Source organism: Zasmidium cellare (genome assembly GCF_010093935.1).
Source record: "Zasmidium cellare ATCC 36951 unplaced genomic scaffold M409scaffold_15, whole genome shotgun sequence".
Lineage (NCBI taxonomy): Eukaryota > Fungi > Ascomycota > Dothideomycetes > Mycosphaerellales > Mycosphaerellaceae > Zasmidium > Zasmidium cellare.
In genome coordinates this window covers 653,316-671,696 of record NW_022986959.1, presented here as the reverse complement: position 1 = coordinate 671,696, position 18,381 = coordinate 653,316, and the positions used below count along the sequence as shown (strand labels likewise).

General features: G+C 51.5%; 11 protein-coding genes across 11 annotated transcripts; 8 read left to right on the top strand and 3 right to left on the bottom strand.

The window, feature by feature from the left end:
* Positions 1 to 232: 232 nt before the first annotated feature.
* M409DRAFT_54186 (uncharacterized protein) lies at positions 233 to 1,033 on the bottom strand (the record flags this gene model as incomplete). The annotated part of the gene is made up of 4 exons (XM_033812629.1): positions 233 to 443; positions 613 to 654; positions 706 to 760; positions 814 to 1,033. The coding sequence occupies 4 exons, from the start codon at positions 1,031 to 1,033 to the stop codon at positions 233 to 235; spliced, it is 528 nt and encodes a 175-aa protein (XP_033668486.1).
* A 634-nt stretch (positions 1,034 to 1,667) lies between these two features.
* On the top strand, positions 1,668 to 2,537 carry M409DRAFT_54185 (uncharacterized protein; the record flags this gene model as incomplete). Its single annotated transcript, XM_033812628.1, has 3 exons — positions 1,668 to 2,125; positions 2,195 to 2,232; positions 2,383 to 2,537. The coding sequence occupies 3 exons, from the start codon at positions 1,668 to 1,670 to the stop codon at positions 2,535 to 2,537; spliced, it is 651 nt and encodes a 216-aa protein (XP_033668485.1).
* Positions 2,538 to 3,444: 907 nt separating this feature from the next.
* On the top strand, positions 3,445 to 4,666 carry M409DRAFT_54184 (uncharacterized protein; the record flags this gene model as incomplete). The annotated part of the gene is made up of 2 exons (XM_033812627.1): positions 3,445 to 4,426; positions 4,476 to 4,666. 2 exons carry the CDS (start codon positions 3,445 to 3,447, stop codon positions 4,664 to 4,666), a joined length of 1,173 nt encoding a protein of 390 aa, XP_033668484.1.
* Positions 4,667 to 6,207: 1,541 nt separating this feature from the next.
* M409DRAFT_54183 (uncharacterized protein) lies at positions 6,208 to 6,729 on the top strand (the record flags this gene model as incomplete). The annotated part of the gene is made up of 1 exon (XM_033812626.1): positions 6,208 to 6,729. The coding sequence occupies one exon, from the start codon at positions 6,208 to 6,210 to the stop codon at positions 6,727 to 6,729; it is 522 nt and encodes a 173-aa protein (XP_033668483.1).
* A 471-nt stretch (positions 6,730 to 7,200) lies between these two features.
* On the top strand, positions 7,201 to 7,923 carry M409DRAFT_22396 (uncharacterized protein; the record flags this gene model as incomplete). Its single annotated transcript, XM_033806317.1, has 2 exons — positions 7,201 to 7,686; positions 7,744 to 7,923. 2 exons carry the CDS (start codon positions 7,201 to 7,203, stop codon positions 7,921 to 7,923), a joined length of 666 nt encoding a protein of 221 aa, XP_033668482.1.
* A 2,796-nt stretch (positions 7,924 to 10,719) lies between these two features.
* On the top strand, positions 10,720 to 11,154 carry M409DRAFT_54181 (uncharacterized protein; the record flags this gene model as incomplete). Its single annotated transcript, XM_033812625.1, has 1 exon — positions 10,720 to 11,154. One exon carries the CDS (start codon positions 10,720 to 10,722, stop codon positions 11,152 to 11,154), a length of 435 nt encoding a protein of 144 aa, XP_033668481.1.
* Positions 11,155 to 11,269: 115 nt separating this feature from the next.
* Positions 11,270 to 12,564, bottom strand: M409DRAFT_22394 (uncharacterized protein; the record flags this gene model as incomplete). The annotated part of the gene is made up of 3 exons (XM_033806316.1): positions 11,270 to 12,418; positions 12,466 to 12,479; positions 12,528 to 12,564. 3 exons carry the CDS (start codon positions 12,562 to 12,564, stop codon positions 11,270 to 11,272), a joined length of 1,200 nt encoding a protein of 399 aa, XP_033668480.1.
* A 1,224-nt stretch (positions 12,565 to 13,788) lies between these two features.
* Positions 13,789 to 14,262, top strand: M409DRAFT_22393 (uncharacterized protein; the record flags this gene model as incomplete). The annotated part of the gene is made up of 1 exon (XM_033806315.1): positions 13,789 to 14,262. The coding sequence occupies one exon, from the start codon at positions 13,789 to 13,791 to the stop codon at positions 14,260 to 14,262; it is 474 nt and encodes a 157-aa protein (XP_033668479.1).
* A 234-nt stretch (positions 14,263 to 14,496) lies between these two features.
* Positions 14,497 to 14,970, top strand: M409DRAFT_22392 (uncharacterized protein; the record flags this gene model as incomplete). The annotated part of the gene is made up of 1 exon (XM_033806314.1): positions 14,497 to 14,970. The coding sequence occupies one exon, from the start codon at positions 14,497 to 14,499 to the stop codon at positions 14,968 to 14,970; it is 474 nt and encodes a 157-aa protein (XP_033668478.1).
* A 137-nt stretch (positions 14,971 to 15,107) lies between these two features.
* M409DRAFT_22391 (uncharacterized protein) lies at positions 15,108 to 16,214 on the bottom strand (the record flags this gene model as incomplete). Its single annotated transcript, XM_033806313.1, has 1 exon — positions 15,108 to 16,214. One exon carries the CDS (start codon positions 16,212 to 16,214, stop codon positions 15,108 to 15,110), a length of 1,107 nt encoding a protein of 368 aa, XP_033668477.1.
* A 675-nt stretch (positions 16,215 to 16,889) lies between these two features.
* On the top strand, positions 16,890 to 18,174 carry M409DRAFT_66085 (uncharacterized protein; the record flags this gene model as incomplete). The annotated part of the gene is made up of 7 exons (XM_033816779.1): positions 16,890 to 16,932; positions 16,995 to 17,268; positions 17,328 to 17,383; positions 17,419 to 17,631; positions 17,682 to 17,817; positions 17,902 to 18,015; positions 18,084 to 18,174. The coding sequence occupies 7 exons, from the start codon at positions 16,890 to 16,892 to the stop codon at positions 18,172 to 18,174; spliced, it is 927 nt and encodes a 308-aa protein (XP_033668476.1).
* Between the last annotated feature and the right edge of the window lie 207 nt (positions 18,175 to 18,381).

Here is an 18,381-nt window from a genome sequence, read left to right as displayed (position 1 = left end):
TTCACTGCTGCCCACTGATGTACACACTGCTGCAAAAGAAGAAAACAAAATCTCGAGCAGGTTAAAGAACGGGAGTTAATTTAGACCACTTTTCCTTCGCTCTACTCTCTTCAGCTAATGCTCAAAGCATACCAGAACACCTATTTCGAGTGTCACCGGCTTTTTGAACCGTTGTAAGCTCGCCTCGTGCCTTCATAAGCAAGCATTCTTCCCTGTGAGGTACTCCTTCTGCTTATACAAGCTCGTGCGGCAAGAAGTGGGGCGGTACTTCTGGTGCTTCCGCGATTCCTCTAGAATTGTTGAAGAGGCTCAACATATCTTCCGACACCTCCAGCGGCACGTCACCGAAAATGTTGAACGTCCGGTTGCCGATACTAAGTGTGGATGGTAGCACGCGAGTGCAATTCTTCTCGTCCCGCTTCGCCGAGTTGCTCACTTGGTTCCTATAGGAAGATTAGGACCTATGGCAGGGAGACTTTCCGGGCTGAAGGCTCGGGAGCACGCGACGATGAAGAGTTGAGACTCAAGTTCTGCTCCTCAAGTTCGCATGGCTGGCAATTACCGCCGTAGCATGCTCCGCACCGTTCTCATGACCATTGATGGGGTACGTACCAATTTGCGCCCTTGCCGCCGCGTGAAAGGCATAAGTTAAGCCTAGCAATTATCAGTCACTGCGAAACTTCTCTCAGATCGAGCGCTACTTACCCATATCCCGTGTTAGTTGCTTTACCAGTGCAACCGGATCCGCTATACACGATGCCTAATGAAAGTTAGGTTACATGAGCTGTATGTCGCTCAGCCTTCTCAACTCACCGATCCCAGTCGGAGGTAAACCCTGGAAGAGGGTCTCGTCGAAAATTACACCTGCGTCGCAGCACGCATTGGGTGCAATAGATGCACAAGTAAGCAAAACCGGGCCGGTACAGAGCGCTCCATTTCCGAAGTTGGAGAGCGTAATAGTGACGGCTCCTACGCTAGCTAGGAGACCGGAGCCCAGCAGCAATGAAAGAGCGTTCAACGCAAGGGATGGCATCTCGCTAATGGTTTTGAAGGGAAAGTTCGTGACTATACAAAAACAACATCGGAGGAAACTTGAGCTTACTATTATATCAGAGCAATGCCACATCTACCGCGACGATGCGAGAAGCTTTTGTGTCTGCAAAAGCTCTTTACTCCTTTGCGGGCCCTGTAAGCCAGGCGTAAATGCAGACTAGCAGATAATGTTACGCATAGAGGACCCGTCTTGCTCAATTGAAAGCTAGAAGCTATCCAATGAACGATTTGTTAGGCGAGTTCTGATTTCGGAAGAAAAAGGCTGTTCTTCTTACGTCCCAAGAACCCTAAGGAAGTTGTAGTTACGTGAGAGCATGCATTTCAAATTGTCGGCATAAATGAGTAAGCTGTATGCGTCATCATACTCCACGAACATGATAACAGGCTATCCCAAGAAGGAGAAGCTTGTTCAAAAGAATATGCACCAGTGCTCTAAGATGTAGTCTTGTCAGCACATTTCGATGAAGCCTGAGATGCCCTGCTGAGCTGCTGCATTGCCCCTAGCAAGTGCCTCAAGTGTGCATTAGGAGACAAGAATTCTTTGGACATGAATGGAAAACACTAGCGCTTACTTTGGCGCAGACTAATGTCCAGGTGTGCCCCGACTCGTGCCAATGGGCAGCTCCAACTCAGGGGGACCGGTGAATCAGATGCTGCGAGCAGAACACGTTCGTGAGAATGCACGAACATCAGCCTATATTGACTTCGCAAGTCTGGTTCATCAGCAGCGAGGAGGCCGCCTTCGCAACGGTGCGCGGAAGACGCTCCTCACAGGCTCAAAAGCATGCCCACCAAGATCCCAGACACTTGTTGCGGCAGTAGCTCACGGCTGCGAATGTTTCGAAGTACTACGCAGTGTGATAGCCAAGACAGAAGCTTTATGCAGCAATCGTCGTAAGAACATCCGCCTTTGTTGCGTTGACGAGCTGGGGGGCCAGCCAGCTTCAAAGTGCTATTTGAAGCCGAAGAAATGTAACGTTGAACACAGTAATGCCAATTCTGCCTCTCTGAAACTCGTAGTTCGGGAGCTTTTGAAGACACAAAAGCTCAGGGCGGCAGTTCACAAGAGAATGTAAGTTGAAAGCGGACTTGCATCATTTTACCGTAATTTCCATCATTTCCAATCTACTTTATTTTGAAGATCTGTCGTGAGGCGCCACGGCCTTCTCCTCTACCTGCGTATGACTTCTTCTACTGGGGACCGCGATGCTGGCGCGTGCAGTGAATATTTAACTTTACGAGCCCCCAGTCGGCTGCAGAGACTGTGACACTATGGTCAGCTTTGCCAGGGTATAGATGGCGGAGATTGTTGCTACATACCAGGTGCAGACACGAACTCACTTGTCGCTGAAGCTTTGTTCAACCTACTCGGAACAGAGGGCATACCACAACGTGGTACGATTTGCCAGAATACTCCTCTCAGTCAAATGCCATCTGTTATTGACCCGAGAGCATGTATCACCTACAACGACCAGACAAAGTAGGACCGCAACGAAACCAGCTCCCAAGCCCACTACGGGGAAACTTCTGTCTACATGGATTTTCAGTGGCTCGGAATGGCTGAGGCCGGAACCCTCGAACTCGACGAAGCGTGAGGTATTAAAGCAACCCTGCAACATGACCGCTCTGACACATTTGGAAATTGATGGGCGGTACTTCCGCATATTCGAGAACGTTTCGGACGAAGTCTCGCAAGAAATTATTGCCATTTCAAGAATCAGAGTCTTTATCATCAAGACCTGGCGAGGACGGTACCAGATCTGTTCGCGCCATTGGAGGATCTTGCTCTTCGCTCTGTTGGAAGTCGCCGAGCTTAAAAGGAAAGTGGTACTCAACATCGATGCAGGTCGCCGTCAATGGTTGTTGGAACATCGAAAATACAGGAGGAACGCACTACTGCTGTTGGGAGTCTACTGGTCTGAGAAAACGCTCGAGAAAGAGTGGAGACTGAGGGCAGGAACCTGGACAAGTTTGAGTTGTGTGTGCGTATTTTTGAACTCACTGAACCGCTGAAATTTGTTGGTAGTTCGGAGTAGAGGGCGAGACTAGTGTGGAGTTCCAGACTCCTGGCCGATTCCCGCAATACTTACACATCCCCGCTATTTGCTTATGGCAAGGGCAGATCGACTTCGAGACCTACCTACCTAACTGCATACAGACTGGCCAACACGGCTTGCAACACGACAGTGACACAGGTCCGGTTCCCCGCCTCACCCAAGCCAACAGGTGGAGATGCCGGGAGTCTGAGAGTTCGACACAAGTGCCGGTTTTCCACAGCGTCGGGGCTGCTTTGGCTTCCTTGTGCTGTTGAGTGACTACTTAAACTCAGGGACGAAACATGCGTGACGACTCTCCTGAAGCATTGCCGGGTGCAATGCACACTCTTGTACAATGTCAAGAGGGTCTCCAAATCCCAGCTACTGCCCGCCTAATATGTCTGACGACAAAGGGCAAGTCCTGCTTAGCAGGCTTGTGAAGATTTCGACTGCTTTATCAGGCAGGTCACGGGAGGTGCTAGAGCCGTTCAAGGGGGAAATTCGGACCTTGAGCCACATATTCGGAGTTCTCGATGCAAAGCTGAACAACGAGGCTGCCGATTCCACGTCCTTATCGGAGAGTCCTTTTGGAGCCGCATCGAGGCGGACATCCCCCATTAAGACCACGATCCAGGACCTACCTGAACTGGCGGCGCCTATATGTCTTACCCACGCTTCAAATACAGAAATCCATCAGATCTTTCACCAGGCATGGACACATTTCTGCTCCTCTCAAGCGCGTTTCGAGCAACTCAAATCTTGCTCGACCTTTGGCTGGTTCGACAAGGACGTATGCCTTCTCCATCTGAGCTACATCTCGTCCCTGAACCAGCATCGTCGATTTCGAGAGCTCGAACTAAGCGAAAGGCTTCTCTTACTCTGCTCTTGTATGTCATTTGCCGCAGAGTTCCGAGATTTCGAACGTAGGAACGGCTGGATCGCAAAGGAAGATTCGCTGCTTTCGAGTTTGCTGGAAGGTGTCTCGCCGGCCGTGCAGAGAATCAAGAAGAACACCAAGGCTTTCTACGACGAACTTGGCATTTCCAGAGCAGAGGAAGGGAAGGTGGCCACGGGACTTCGGCTTGGCACGAAGCTCAATGTAGTAGAAAGGATCGGACGACAGCACGGTTTCAGCGCATTTTTATCTCTCCTTTTGGTGTTCGAGCTGGCACGAATATACCGGATCCGGTACGACAGCCTTTTGAACTTGATACCGAGCCTGAGAGACGGATCCGAGGCATTTGCGCCGATTAGGCTGTTGGCTGGGGAGTATGGACCTTGGTGGGAAGCATGCCAAAGTCGCTACTCTGCCAAATTTGTGAAACCTGAGAATCATCGTAAGCTCTGCAAGTCGGTATGCTTTATTACTACTAATCTCATTTCCAGAAGACAAAGCGAAAGGGTCAAGTGTCAACACAATGTACGCAGCATTCGACGAAGGCGTCAGTTTCCCTGAACCACCTCCACTTAACGTGCCAGACGATTTGCCAGTCTCGCTCGACAGTCATCCTCTATTCGATGAAAGTTCGCTCATGGCTCCATCTTTTGGACTCGAGTTCGAATGGCCGCAGGTGTGATGGGTTGTCCTCTATGTATTCGACCACCGTGCAATCCGTACAGTCTTACCTCAACTTCATTACTCTGCTGGTCCGTAGGCACATAAACGTCTTTTATTCGTCAATCCTCCCATGGAGCTCATCATATGGGCAGATGAGGACGCTACGCAGCTGCGTTTGAAAATAGTTGCTAGCAGCGCTTTTGGGGTTCGGATATGGGCACATTTGTAGCGTCTGCTGTCCTCGGTCCGACGATGAAATTTTCAAGTCATGATACGCATATGAGGATTGAAAAGACTCAGACCGAGGTGGTATTTTCTGCACAGGGATTCTGAGCGTGCGAGGCTAAATACAAAGACAAAAATTGCAACTATCCACAATAGCAATAGCCGCTGTTCAGAGGTTGGTAATAGCATGGGCCGTTTTGCATCGTACACTTTTTTCAGTCAGTATTTCATCTACTGTTCCGCACAATCGTGCGCTAACTTGACGTCACTTACAGTTGTAGTGCAAAGGCAGTCGGCGCGACCGCCGTTGAAGGCATAATAGCACGTGTTGCCGCTACAAGCCTACAGTGCCGCCGTCAGCTGTTGGCCTGCCTGCCCGAAGGGACTCTCGGTATGGTGCTCACCCCAGAGTACATCGGATCCGTGCTGCCTTGGGGTAGGGCAGTCGCGAGGACTGCCATGGCAAGCAGCGAGAGGAGTGATATCTTTTGGATCATCTTGGTCGAGATCTGATCGTCCGATTTTGGAGGTCAGCGGTGTTTGCAAGGAGAAATGCAATTGAGGGGGATTGATTGAATATGTTTCTATCCCAATTCCAAAGCTGGGTGCTAGTGCGACGCTAGTGCTGGCTTGCAGGTACCTTTTGCAGCGACAAGAGCTTGTGGGTCAGGGAACCGAAAGGGGCAGCCTGATGCCACAGCCATGAAACTCCTTAACGATGCACTCTTCACGACAGTCCTACGCGAGAGGCAAGGCCCGATAATCTTCACACATGTGATGCATAGCGCGAGTGCGCAAGGCAAGTCCGACAGAAGTTGAGTAGGCAGCCGTGATGCACCCACCAGACGAGGACTCAACTTGGTGGTTGTCTTTCACATCCAAACTGTGGGCCACAACGGAGACCTGTTGAAACTGTCTCGGTGAATTAAGCTATCTTGTCTAGCGTACAAGCCCCAGAAAGCGCTGTCCTGAGCGTATGTTTGCGGCCCTGTGGTTACAGCGACTAGGCGCCGCGATTGATCGAAAGAGATATTCTGCATCTGCTCCTGCATCTCCACACTTATTATAACGGCTCTCTGAGCAGTATGAGTGCGATGGGTCTCACACCATTGATAGACTTAGACCGAATGGGTGCACATTTTAGTCACCGCCCTGTACGATGAGCTCTACCGGAAGAGCTTTTGCGGTTACAAAAGCTCCAAACCCACCGAAACTCGCAATCGACCAAGTTGATTTCGGTTTAGGCACTAAACCAAATTATCATTACGACAAGAGTGTTTAAGTAGCCGGTCGAGTAGCGCTTCCCAGAGTCTTGGAGAAGCAAGCTCGTCCATCATGTTCAAAATCGCCAGCGCGCTTTTGGCGCTGACCCTTGGGGTTCAATCGGTCACCATATCTCTGTGGTCTGACACATCGTGCGTGCAATACAAGGTGCTCACCTGTTCCAACATCGCGGAGGGATCGTGTTGCACCAATGGCGCGAACGGTACATTCGCAGGCGCGCTGTACAATGGCCTCCCTCTACCGGCCGCCCAGGGGATCGTATTTCCCACAAACAGAATGGGCGCGAATGGCTGCACTGACACCAACTCGTGCAATGCTGGGTTTGGAACGAATCTCTGCCTTTCCTGCGACAATGCACTTGTCGGGGCAAACTGGATCATGGCGGTGTCAAAGCGAGATCTGGACTGCAACCCCGTCGATCCTGACATAATACACTTTCCAAATGGCCGCAGCTTTGACATTTTCCACGATGTACCGCGCAACGACTCACTGGCTTTAGTCCAACTTCGTCAGGAGGATCCCTATCTTCAAGGCCGACTACCAGATCGGTTGTTGCGATATGAAAGGCACTGAGGCGTTTCCGCAGTCGAGGGAGTGAAGTGGTCAAGGGAATGAATCGAACGCAAAAGGGAGCGAATACGGGCCACGATTTGGGGCAGCGGGATGCAAGAGCATTGTAAAGCTGGGAGATGGAGCCGTTTTCGATGTCCTTGTAGCCTTTTCCTGAGCCTTCGAGCAATTTTTCAGAGGCTGAGAATGTCTACTTTGTATCTACATGCGTTGCTCTTTGAATCAAGGAGATGGCAATACACGGGGCGATTGACGCTACCATGTACCTTTTTCCCAAGATCATGCCTGCGAATCGGTCCACATCTCAGACGTGTACAATAGTTCTGTGATGCACAATGACGACCATGCGGGGCCACTGGGGCTCTAGGTTCCAATCTGCTTCTGCGGTCTACATATAGCTCGGTCATGGCTGACGTTCCCCCTGTGCCCCTTTTTGTCCCTCACCTGATCTGACAAACCCTGACCTGACACACCATGACCTCCACCAACCTTGATCCAGAGGTGATGCTGGGATGGGCAGGCACTCGTGCCCAGGGTTCTGGTATTTGGGTTATAGAGAAACCGACATGTGCCCAGCTCCAAATCTTCCGCAACGCGAACTTCCCCTACCAAGAGCAAGCATACTTCGCGGACCCGACCCTCATGCAACGTGCTGGAGCACGCTTCTACGATCGAATCACCGAATGTCTTCCTGCTCAAAACTTCGTACGATCCACTGTTGCGCCAGACGGCATCCCTCCCTTGATGTTCGGATTCGACCAGAGCAACCTCCCTGGCGGCTACATCCTCCGCAACCCGACTGAAAGCCAAATCCAGGTCTTTCGTGACGCGCAGTACGACTTTCGAACATATGCGCTCTGTGCCGACGCAAGACTTATGAGACAGGCTGGCGCGGAACGATGCGCCGACATGAACGATGTGCCAGAGTTTGTTGCAATCATACTGCGAGGCTCTGTCGGGGTTTGTACAGTCTTGGATCTTGGTCGCTAGAGCAATGCTGACGGTCATGATCACTAGACAAGGCTATCAAACAACGTCCTCCCTGACCTGATTCACCTAGGTGGCATGAGCTTCAGCATCAACCACGACGTGCCGCAAGACGTGACGGACGAACTCTATCGGCTTGCTCAAGAGCGAGGACACAATATCCCAGCGGGCGATATACCGCAACATCTGATGAGGTATCGTGTATCGTGAGGAATGGCGACTTAGTCTAGCATGCACCATCACCGTCAGTCACGTCTGGTAATCTTGTCGATTGCAATGGTCGCTCCGGAGACATATGGGCAGGAAGTTAGCAGATTCTGCTGAGCGTCCTCCCTGCGTTCTTTGCATCGCGGAACCGTACTTGATTTTAGAATGATATCTCCGCTTACGGGCTTGATTGTTCGCTGTCATCAGCCTATACCAGCCACGAATTCACTATACACAAAAAGGCTTCAGGGGGTCTGTTCCTCCTTTATAGCTTGTAGCCCATGAATGGGGCGGCGGGACACAGCCTTAAATCAGTTCATCTCTTCGACAGCAGCATGACGAAAGTCGCTTTCCACTATAGATCCCTGTAGCGACACCCATCGGAGGGCTGAAAATCACCCTGCAAGGATTGCGAACAGGTTTTAGCCTGAATCTGATTCCAGGCGGCACTTCCTAGTCCGATGAGGGCACTCGACCCCGAAATCGTCTTTCCGGTCGAAGTAGAGCATTGGTATAACTTGTTGCATAATTCCAGCTTTCCCTTGGGAAGATAAGCGCGCGGAAATACGAAAATACTGTTCACTTGTTCGAGAGCTGATTCGGATGGGTGTATTAAGACCCCTTGCATCTTGGCCACACCGCGACTCCTGTAACTCTCCCTTACACAACAAAGGCACCTCGGGCGGCATCACGAGAGAGAGCAATATGTAGATGATTTCGAGGTTATGGTCCCGTTGAGAGGACAAATTTCCTTGAGAATCTAGGAACATGATGTGCAGATGTATATGCCACTCCTATTCCATTCAGCGCCCATATGTTCTCCTGCTGCAAGAATCGTTCCACAAATCTCGTGCTTCGCTAGTGGCAATCGATTCCACCCGTCGGCGTGTCCACGCCATAGCAACACTGCAAGGAGTTGTACAATTAGCCTGCATAGTCCAGAGTACAGCATAGCAGCCTCACGTACGTTCGAAAGGCAAGACCCCTATGATACACAATTAGGATTAGCATGTGTAGAGATCGATTGAGCATGCCAGCGATATGTTCGTACATAGGTACAGGTATAGTTCTGTCCACCACCCTGGCAGATCTGCGGGTCGCTTGGATCGCAGGTCCCGACGGTCCCAGCGCAGTCCTGGGCGAGCACAGCTGCAACAGAGCTAAGGACTGCTAGAAGTAGCTTTGGGAACAGCATGATGTGAAGTTGGAGTTATGAAATGACTTGGAGAGGCTGATGATATCCGAAAAAGTATGGATGAATGTGGATGAAAGGTCTCAACGACCGAAGAAATCTATTCGACATATATAGACTACTCTGATGCAGAGGAGCTGCTCATCCCTCGACCAGCTGTCCATGGAACGACAAATTAGTCCGACTGATCTTGATCGATTCTTCCGCGGCGACAAAGGCAAATGACGAACTCTGACACGGGGCGCCACATGTAGCAACGACGAAGGTCGAGGAGATGCAGACTGTTGGTTTTGTGCCCGAATTTGGTCTCAACCGCCAGTCCGCAGCCGAGTGCGAAGCGTAGCGATACTCCTCCGCATCTCGCTCTTGCTCCATTTCTTGATTTCGTGATGACATATCTGCATCTAGGAGCCACTCAAACGATGACGTCAAGTCGAGCATGAGCTTCCATTTGAGCGTAAGCCAACATTATAGCGCTGTAATGCATGCAGGGTCTACCTTTTGCTGTGGCAAAAGGTCCAAGACGGCGCCAACTTTGATTCTTGCTCCTGTCATCTGTTACACGAGCAGTAAGAACTAAATCTCATACGAACTTCTGATCTCGCTGAGCCCAACTCGCTCCTTCAGAATCATAACACCCGGATGGACAAAATTTGACTTTGTACCCAAAATTCCAAACCGCTCCGCAGCTTGCATCTTCGCGAGGCTCGTGCATGACGCTCTGTAACACGAATACCTGCAAATGGTGAGATGTTCGAAACATTACCGGGACGCAAATTCTTCCTGCACCAATGTCCCCTGAGACAAGCTGATTCCCAGACATTGTCACTATCGTCACAGCCTTGGTTGGTCTGTCGTCGAGTATTCGAGCAGGTGTGGTGGACGCTATCTGTCCCGCAGCCAGATACAGCGTAAAATCTCATTGCTACTGCCGTCGAAAGGCGCAGCAACAGAACGACGCGATCGCGCCTGAGAGTTGATGCAATGATGCACTGCAATGTAAGATATCGTCAGCATATCGACCAACGGCCAAGGGTTACGCAACGAGGCCGATGCCAATCCCGAAGAGTGGACAAACCCAACTCACAACGGGTTTGCCTATTACAGAGCCTGGCCGACCGGATCTGTCAACAGCCGCATGTGTGTGAGTATATCCAATAAATACGGAGCTTGGAGAGCAGCGTACTCTGCGTTGCTTATCTGATTTCTTTCCACCATAGCCAGCAACATTCAATATGAAGCCTGATTGTAACGGCACGTCTTCGTCATGGCCAAGAACTTGCTAACGAGACCGGCAAGGTCCTTGCTGTGCCACGCCTAAGAATCACACAGTGCAAAGTGCATCTAAAACATGCCCAGGACGCTGTCCTACCGATACGGAAAGAGCAATGGCATTCAGAGTCGTTGCAGACGTAACACCTTACGAGGAAGGAGTGAGACGGGCCACCGAACGGACAGTCCATGTCTAAATTCTGGAGCTGAGGGGCCTTGACAGAGCTAGCAATCAGTAAGCTTCGGCATTTCGAGCACGCATGTATATAAGGAAGAGCAATTCCCCAGCTGCGGCTGGAAGCTGCCAAACTCGTCATGAGTCCGGAGACATTTCAATGGCCACAGCAACCAAAGACGACCTCAAACATTGGACACTGGAAATCGTCAACAGCATCAACACCCGCGACTTGCTCACACCCGTCAGTCGCTACGCATCTCCAGACTACTCATACGAGAACACCGAGGACGATGGCTCGATACTCAAAGTCAACGCTTCAGACATGATGCGTCTCCGCGACATGTACTTCAAGAATTTGAGCCCGGACGTCTTCGCCGATGTCAAAAGCACGGAGGTGCATATTGATTGGCATTTGCGCTCCGCGACGGTGTGGGTTGGGCTTGTTGTGCACAACGATGCCAGAGGAGTGTTGAGGGAGAGGATGAATATCTTCTATTGGAGGTTGGAGAAGGGGGCCGATGGCAGGGAGAAGTGGGTTTGGTGGAAGGAGCATACTTCTGCTGGCTTTGCACCGCAAGCCGATGCTGGGTAGAGAATCTTTTGGTTTCGGATGAAAGCAATCGGCGGGGAAGTTCCAAATGGTTTAGCCTGGCTCTCGGAAAGGGATAAAAACTGGTTGAAGAAACATGTCAAGACCGAGCTCATGACTATCTCTGCCTCAACCTCTTAATAGCAGCAAGTCCTCGCTCAAGAGTATCTCCTCCCATCACAATACCACACCTCAGGAAGCCTTTCAGATCGGTAGTCCCAGAGCCATCCGCTTCATGGCCGAAACAGAAACCAGCTGGTGGAACGCACACTTTCTCTTCCTTCGCCAGAGCCACTGCAAATGCGAGATCATCAATTGGTTTTCCATCATCACCGGTGATGCGTAGGACTGCTGTTCCACCTCCGATCGGTTTGGCATATGTTACCCATGCATTCTCATTGACCCATTTATCTAGCATTTGGATGTTTCTCTGCGTGATCTCTCGAGTGCGATTCAGGATTTGCGGTCTAACCTTGGGCGAAAGTGCGAACATGGCTACTTGTTGATCGACCTGACTGACGGCGATGGTCGTATAGTCTCTCGAGTGTTGGGCAGAGTATAGGATGGTTTGCCGAAGAGAAGGATGAGTAGCAATCCATCCGAGGCGGATTCCTGGCAGAGCGAACCCTTTGGAGAGACTGCCAGTGACAATGCTCTTCTCATATCCAAGCTCGAGTAGAGATGGCGGAGCTTCTGCATCTGGACCATGATGCATGAAGCGGAAAACCTCATCGCACATCACAATGAGGTCCCTAGCTCTGGCCATGTCCACTATGCGCTGCAGGTCTTCTCTACTGAGGACAGATCCAGTTGGATTGCTGGGACTGCTCAGCACGATCAAAGTCGTATTTGGCTGGATCATCTTCTCAAGCTGATCAAAATCCATGGACCAAGACGCTTCTCCTCCCTCCATCTTCCACTGCCATTTCCAGAGTGAGACTTGGGCTCCAGCACGGCGTGGCACCTCGATGAGCTGTCCATACGTTGGGTGCTGTACGATTACGTGGTCGCCAGTATTGACTATGGTGTCCAGCAGCAGGTAGTTTGCCGAGATGCATCCAGAGGTGATCACGATGTCGTCGGCAGTCAGGTCTGGAAAGTTATACAACCCTCTGACGCTGTCTCTGAGCTTTGGCAGACCCCATCTGAAGCCATATCGTAGCTGTGTCTCTTGTGAGAGGACTGAGGTCTCTGGATCAAGCGCCTGGAGCTCAGAGAGGGCGAACGGCTCAACGCAAGAGTCCCATAGTCCTGTAGTGACTTTCGGCTGCCTTTGTCAGTGCAGTCTGAATGGATGTTGAAGTGACCACTCACACCCCACTCGAATACTGTAATCTATCAGCAAGAGCTCCTCACAGCTTCATCAGTCAACTCACCAAAGTCATCAAGGGCGAAAGCATTGAATTGAGGCATCTTTACGGCTGATATCTCATGGAAATAAGGTGAGCTGTGCGAATGGTTCAATGCTTTTGCTTCAGTATTGAGGCGACTGAGTCATCCCATGCGAATGCCGGTGGTATGTATAGCTGGCTCGGAGCTCTATCTGATGACAAATGAGCTGGGGGCGGAATGGGGGCACCAATCCGATTGGGGGCGTGGCCGGCCACGACAGAGGGGTTGGCTCTCAACTAGAGTCAGGCTATCAGTTCATTCTGATCGGACCGTAGCCTCGCAATAGGAAGCTCCATTCCCTGCATAATCTTCCATCCGGATACAAGCCATCTTCCCTGCTCTGCTGCTCTCCTCATTGTCCCAACAACCAAGGACACTTTTGCAATACCGCCTGCCCATCCAGTAACCCTCTGCTCCGAGAACACATCAGCAGTCCCCCGTGCAGTATCGACCTGTGTCGTCAGGTTGATGAGCTGGACTCTCAGGTCTTTGTTCTGACCGTACATCGCCTCTCGTGATGCGAGATACTCCCTCAGGGTGAACTGACGTTTATCGGTATGTGAGACGTCGCAAGAGAAGTCTTCCGCGAAGACGGTGTTCCATGGATATGACTACCGAGAGAAATTCCGTTGATTGTGTGCCTCGCCGACGTCCAGCCAAGTCTCGACAATTTGATTGCGGGCGATGTCTTCTGTAGATTCGAGGGTGATGTTGCTCGACCACTGTTGAGCTTCACTGCTCCAGAGTAGATCTTGTCTGTCGGCGGTTTCAATGGAATATCGGGGGCCTGAGGTGCGGATTGACTTCATGGCCAACGGCGGTGTAGACTATGGGAGGTCGAATTCATACCATTACCACAACGTCGCCTTGAAATGGCTGACGGTCGTGATTCGGGGCGAAAACAAGAGCATAGGTACAATCTCCAGCGAAGAAGGTCTGCGAAAGTGCACTCTGCAGCTGTAGTCTTGACAGAAAAGGCCGAAGGGCTTTGGGGAATGATTCCGAGCTTACAAAATCATTCTCGCGGCTGACATTCCAGACACGTCCATATGATCAGCTCCGCTTTGGCTTTTTCGCTTAAGACGACTCAGCAAGATCATGAACGAGGCTCTAAAATCGTTTACGGAAGGAGTCCATCGCTGACATGGAGTGTTCGAAGCCGACAGTGACCTCTGCTGTGTGGATACAACAGCTGCCTTGCCGGTCCTCAGCCCTGCGGATCTTGATTCACCACATTCTGTGATCATGGCTAACAAAGATATGACATCGGATCTGCTCGCCAACATTGACAACATCGACAAGTCATCATTTGCTGACGATGATTCTCGACTCGATGCCCTTCGGAAAGCCGAAGCCCTCGTGCGAAGGCTGGAGAAGCCATGGGAGAGCACTGTCCGGGTCGTCTGGACGCAGAACGTGATCATGAGCGCAATCCGCATCGCCGCTGATCTTAGTCTACTCCAACGTCTCAGCAAAATGCCGCAGACTCACGCCCAGCTCGCCGAGAAAGTCAACTGCGAAGCTGCGCTTCTCCTTCGCATTCTTCGCCAACTGACTGTTGGTGGTGTGATTGAGCAACTAGGCGACGAGGACGCATGGATAGAAACAGAGTGGGCGCGAGCATTGGCGGACCCGGACGGCTTGATCAACGGCATCAACTTCTTCTATGACATTGAAATTCACGGTCTCGCGGTGCTGCCTGGCTATCTTCGTCAATAGGGGTACCGCAACCCCGTGGACAATACTCATTCTCCCGATCGCGACTGGATGCATATGGAATTCTGGTACTACCTATCTGAGCGCCCGGCTGAGCAGTCTTCTTTCTACGAATGGCTTGGGACACTCATTCCGGCTGTGCCCTGGCCGTCGTACTATCCACTGAACCGCGTGATGTAAGCAGTCGATGACACGAGACCACTGGCTGTCGATGTGGGCGGTGGAACAGGCAATGAGATGAAGGCGCTCGTGGAAGCAAGTTCGGCGACTGCTCAGCACAAAATCATCGTGCAGGATCTACCAGCCGTAATTGAGAGCACGCAACGCAATGTCAAGTCGCCCATACAAGCACTGGCCCACGATTTCTTCCAGCCGCAGCCGCCTGAAATGCATGGTGCGAAAGTCTACTTCATGTGCTCTGTGTTGCACGATTGGCCAGACGCCGAAGGCCGTACGATCCTTCGACATATCAGAGACGCCATGACGCCGCGATACAGCAAGCTCTTGATCAGGGAGAATGTGTTGCCTGCACGGGCTGTGAAGGGTGGAGCATTGGGTGGCTGCCTAGATCTGGTTATGATGACACATTTTTCTAGCATGGAGCGCACAGAAGCCCAATGGCGTTCCCTGTTTGAGTCGGTTTCTTTGCGATATGTGCGATTCTTTCCTTCGCCTGGGGATGTGTCGGGGATTATCGAAGTAGAGGTCTGAGGGAGAGGTAGACATATTGTATTCTATGGCCCATCTGAGAGCTCGCGAATGTCAAGAGACAGCCAAACGGGCAAAGCGAGAATGGCATGATGAAGTTGTCATCATCCCAGCACACGCTAGCAGCACGAGCACCAAGATCAGTAGTAGTCGGGAAAGACAGCATAATCCCAAGGCTTGCTATCAGCAAGAAAATCATGAGCCACCCCAAACACACTCGAATTCGGGCTCAGACCAGGCTGAACAGCAGCAACAGTATGTACTTTCGTCAAAGCAACCTCACTCCAAAATCCAAACTCCACACCCCTCGGCACCATCGCAGTGTCACCGGTCTGCAGCGTCGCTGTCTGGTTCTGCATTCGGATGTACAGTTGGCCTTCAAGAACACGGAAGAGCTGGAACGCCACATCGCTGCGCCATGAAAAGGATGTTTCGTTTTGTCGGGCTGCGCGCATGGTGATTGTGGAGATCGTCATGACGTTGTTGGACTCAGCGCCGGTCGTGTAGAGGTGTGTTACTCGGCCAAGCTTGGGATGGAGGTATTTGGGTCCCCAGCCGCCAGCGACGAAGTACGGTGTGGGGGATCCTGGAAGGGTGTTGTTGCCGTTGTGCCAAGGCTGGCTGCCGTTGGTGGTGCCGTTGATCATGTTGTAGTTCAGCTTATAGTCGGTGGGATTGTAGTCGTAGTAAAGTCCCGTTGCGGCGAGAACTCTTGACAGGTTTGCGTCGGGTAATGCGTCGGCGGCTGGAAACGGTGCCAGAACTGCTGGTGCATACGGTTCGCCGACTTGTTGATAGAAGCTGAAACCTCCCGGCGTGACAGCACCAACGATCTCAGTATCCGGCTCGAGAAGCTCGAACGAGTGGTTGAAGCCTGGCGGTACGCTTCCAATGTCCATAGGCCCCAATCTCCTAGTCTCGTTCTGGACAAACAGGTTTACCGCTCCCTTGGCTACGAAGAACACCTCATGGTAGCGTGAGTGGTAGTGGACTGGCACTGCCGACTCTTTGGGCCCATTGATCAGCACCATGGATATCGCTCCTGCTGTTGAGACATTCGTGGCCAGGAACCTGACGACATAGCCGAATGTCTGAACGCCGAAGCCGTTGAGATATGGAATGACATAAGGCTGCACTTTGGTTGGTTCTGCAGTGACGGTGAGGTTGTTTTGAGTGGTGGCTAACGCTCCAGGGAGAAGTCCTAGTAGGAGCGATGCGCTGAAGACCAGTAGCGATGCAGGAGACATGGCAGCGGATATTGAGAGATTTCAAGGCTTGGTCTTGCCGGAAGGCCACCACTTTAAATATGTAGATTCTCCCATGATTCAGCGACGTCGTTATCGGTGATGTACATTCGATCTTGATGATGGCTCCGCGGAGTTGCCTGGACAAATTGCAATGAGCATCGGGTTTTTTAACGCTGGTTCGTTCACGCTGGGTCGTTTCAGGGCATCGGTCCATGAACTAAAACCAAGATCAAGCAGATTCCGGATGTCATGCACGGTAAGGCAGATGTGCTAGCCACGTGCTGGCTGAAAGAGCCGCTCAGCCGCATCACAAAACATGGATGCCCTAAACATGACAAAGCGCCGAGAGGCTGCAGATGCACGTCGTGGACTCTACTGCATTCGGTTTGGCTCGTGGCGGTCGAATGTTTCCGCCGCCAAGATCAGGCTGTGATCGGTCAAAATGGGAGCGTTGATGAACGTTAGTCATGGCTGAACACCACCTTCCGTTCAGAGTCGCAAACCTCTTGTCTAAAGTTGAAGAAGCTTTTACGATTGTTAATCATGAATTTGGGACCCTGTTACAGTGTTGTTGCAGAAATGGAACCCATACATGATGGCATCCTCGATTCTCTGGTCAACTGAGCTTCGAATTTTTCCCAGCCGTTGCCTCGCCATCTATCGTTAACGAAACACATGGCTGGAACACATTTCGAACTCAACACAGGAGCATTCATCCGTATGCGAGCCTACCAACTCTTGATCAGAACCTGAGTGCTAACCTGCTCTCTTCCACTGCAGCTGCGATCGGATTTGGAACCTGGCAGGATGTTGAGGGGCACGCAAAAGCAGTGGAAACAGCCCTGAGACTAGGATACCGGCACGTCGACACTGCCAGCATGTACGGCACCGAACAGGCCGTGGGCACAGGAATTCGAGCCAGCGGCGTTCCGCGCGAAGACATATTCCTGGTGACAAAGCTGTGGAGCAACAAACACGATCCGGCTGATGTCGAGTCCGCAATCGATGCATCTTTGAATGCTCTTGGGACTGATTATGTGGACTTGTGGCTCATGTGAGTCGATATCGGCCGAGCGACGAGGACTTGTCTTCTTCTGACATGTATCTCACTAGGCATTGGCCTGCGGCCCTCCAATCGGGAGACGACTTGTTTCCTAAAGACAGCAGCGGTGCCGTGATCAAAGGAGATACTAACTATGTCGAGACTGGCACGGTATGGAAGCAGTGTATGGCAAGGGCAAAGCAAGAGCATTAGGTGTCAGCAACTTTTCGCAGAACGAGATGGAACGCTTGCTCGAGCATGGCAATGTGGTGCCTGCCGTCCATCAGCTGGAGTGCCATCCATACCTGGCACAGCCCAGCTTCAACGACTGGCACAAGGCAAGGAGCATTCATGTTACGCAGTTCAACCCGTTCAGTGAGTCGTCCCGTGGCCGCACGAGGGGCTCCAGCTGACAGTCTGACCAGGCAATGCGAATCCGTACTACACGAAGCATCCACATGTTGGGAAGCTGCTTGATCATTCTGTCATGGTCGAGGTAGCTGCAAAGTACAGAAAGAGTACAGCTCAGGTCGCCTTAGCTTGGGGTATTGCACATGGCCGGTACGAATTGGCTTTCCTCCCAGCAATGGGAAGTACATGAATGGGAAGTACATGTTGGTGGGGACCTGTGCTGACGACATTTAGGACTGTCATCCCAAAGTCGACGACCGAATCACGCATTCGAGACAATCTCGAGGCTGATTTCACCCTGGCACCGGGAGATGTACAGAAGATTGACAAGCTGGATCAGAGGCTTCGGTGGGTAGCACGTTAAGAAGGGACTTGGGAAGGAAGGAACATTGGCCAATGCTATGATCGTAATGCAGGTTCCTGGATGCTTCGGATATTTTTGGATACGTTTTCTTCAGTGATCTAGAAGACAAACGGGCGTCGGCTGATGGAACACAGAGGATGTAGTCACCCGTCGTGCAGGTGCCGGACTACAGGGCTTAAGAAGTGGAACTTCCCGTATCTCTATGTACTACATGATCGCTGAAATAGTCTTTCAATCCCCAGCTGATTATTGCGAGGAGTCGTCTGGCAGGTGAGAGTGTCTCGCTGAATCTGCCGAGTTGGTGGCTGCAAGTCGACCAGGAAGGGAAAGCCATCTGAAACCATGACTCA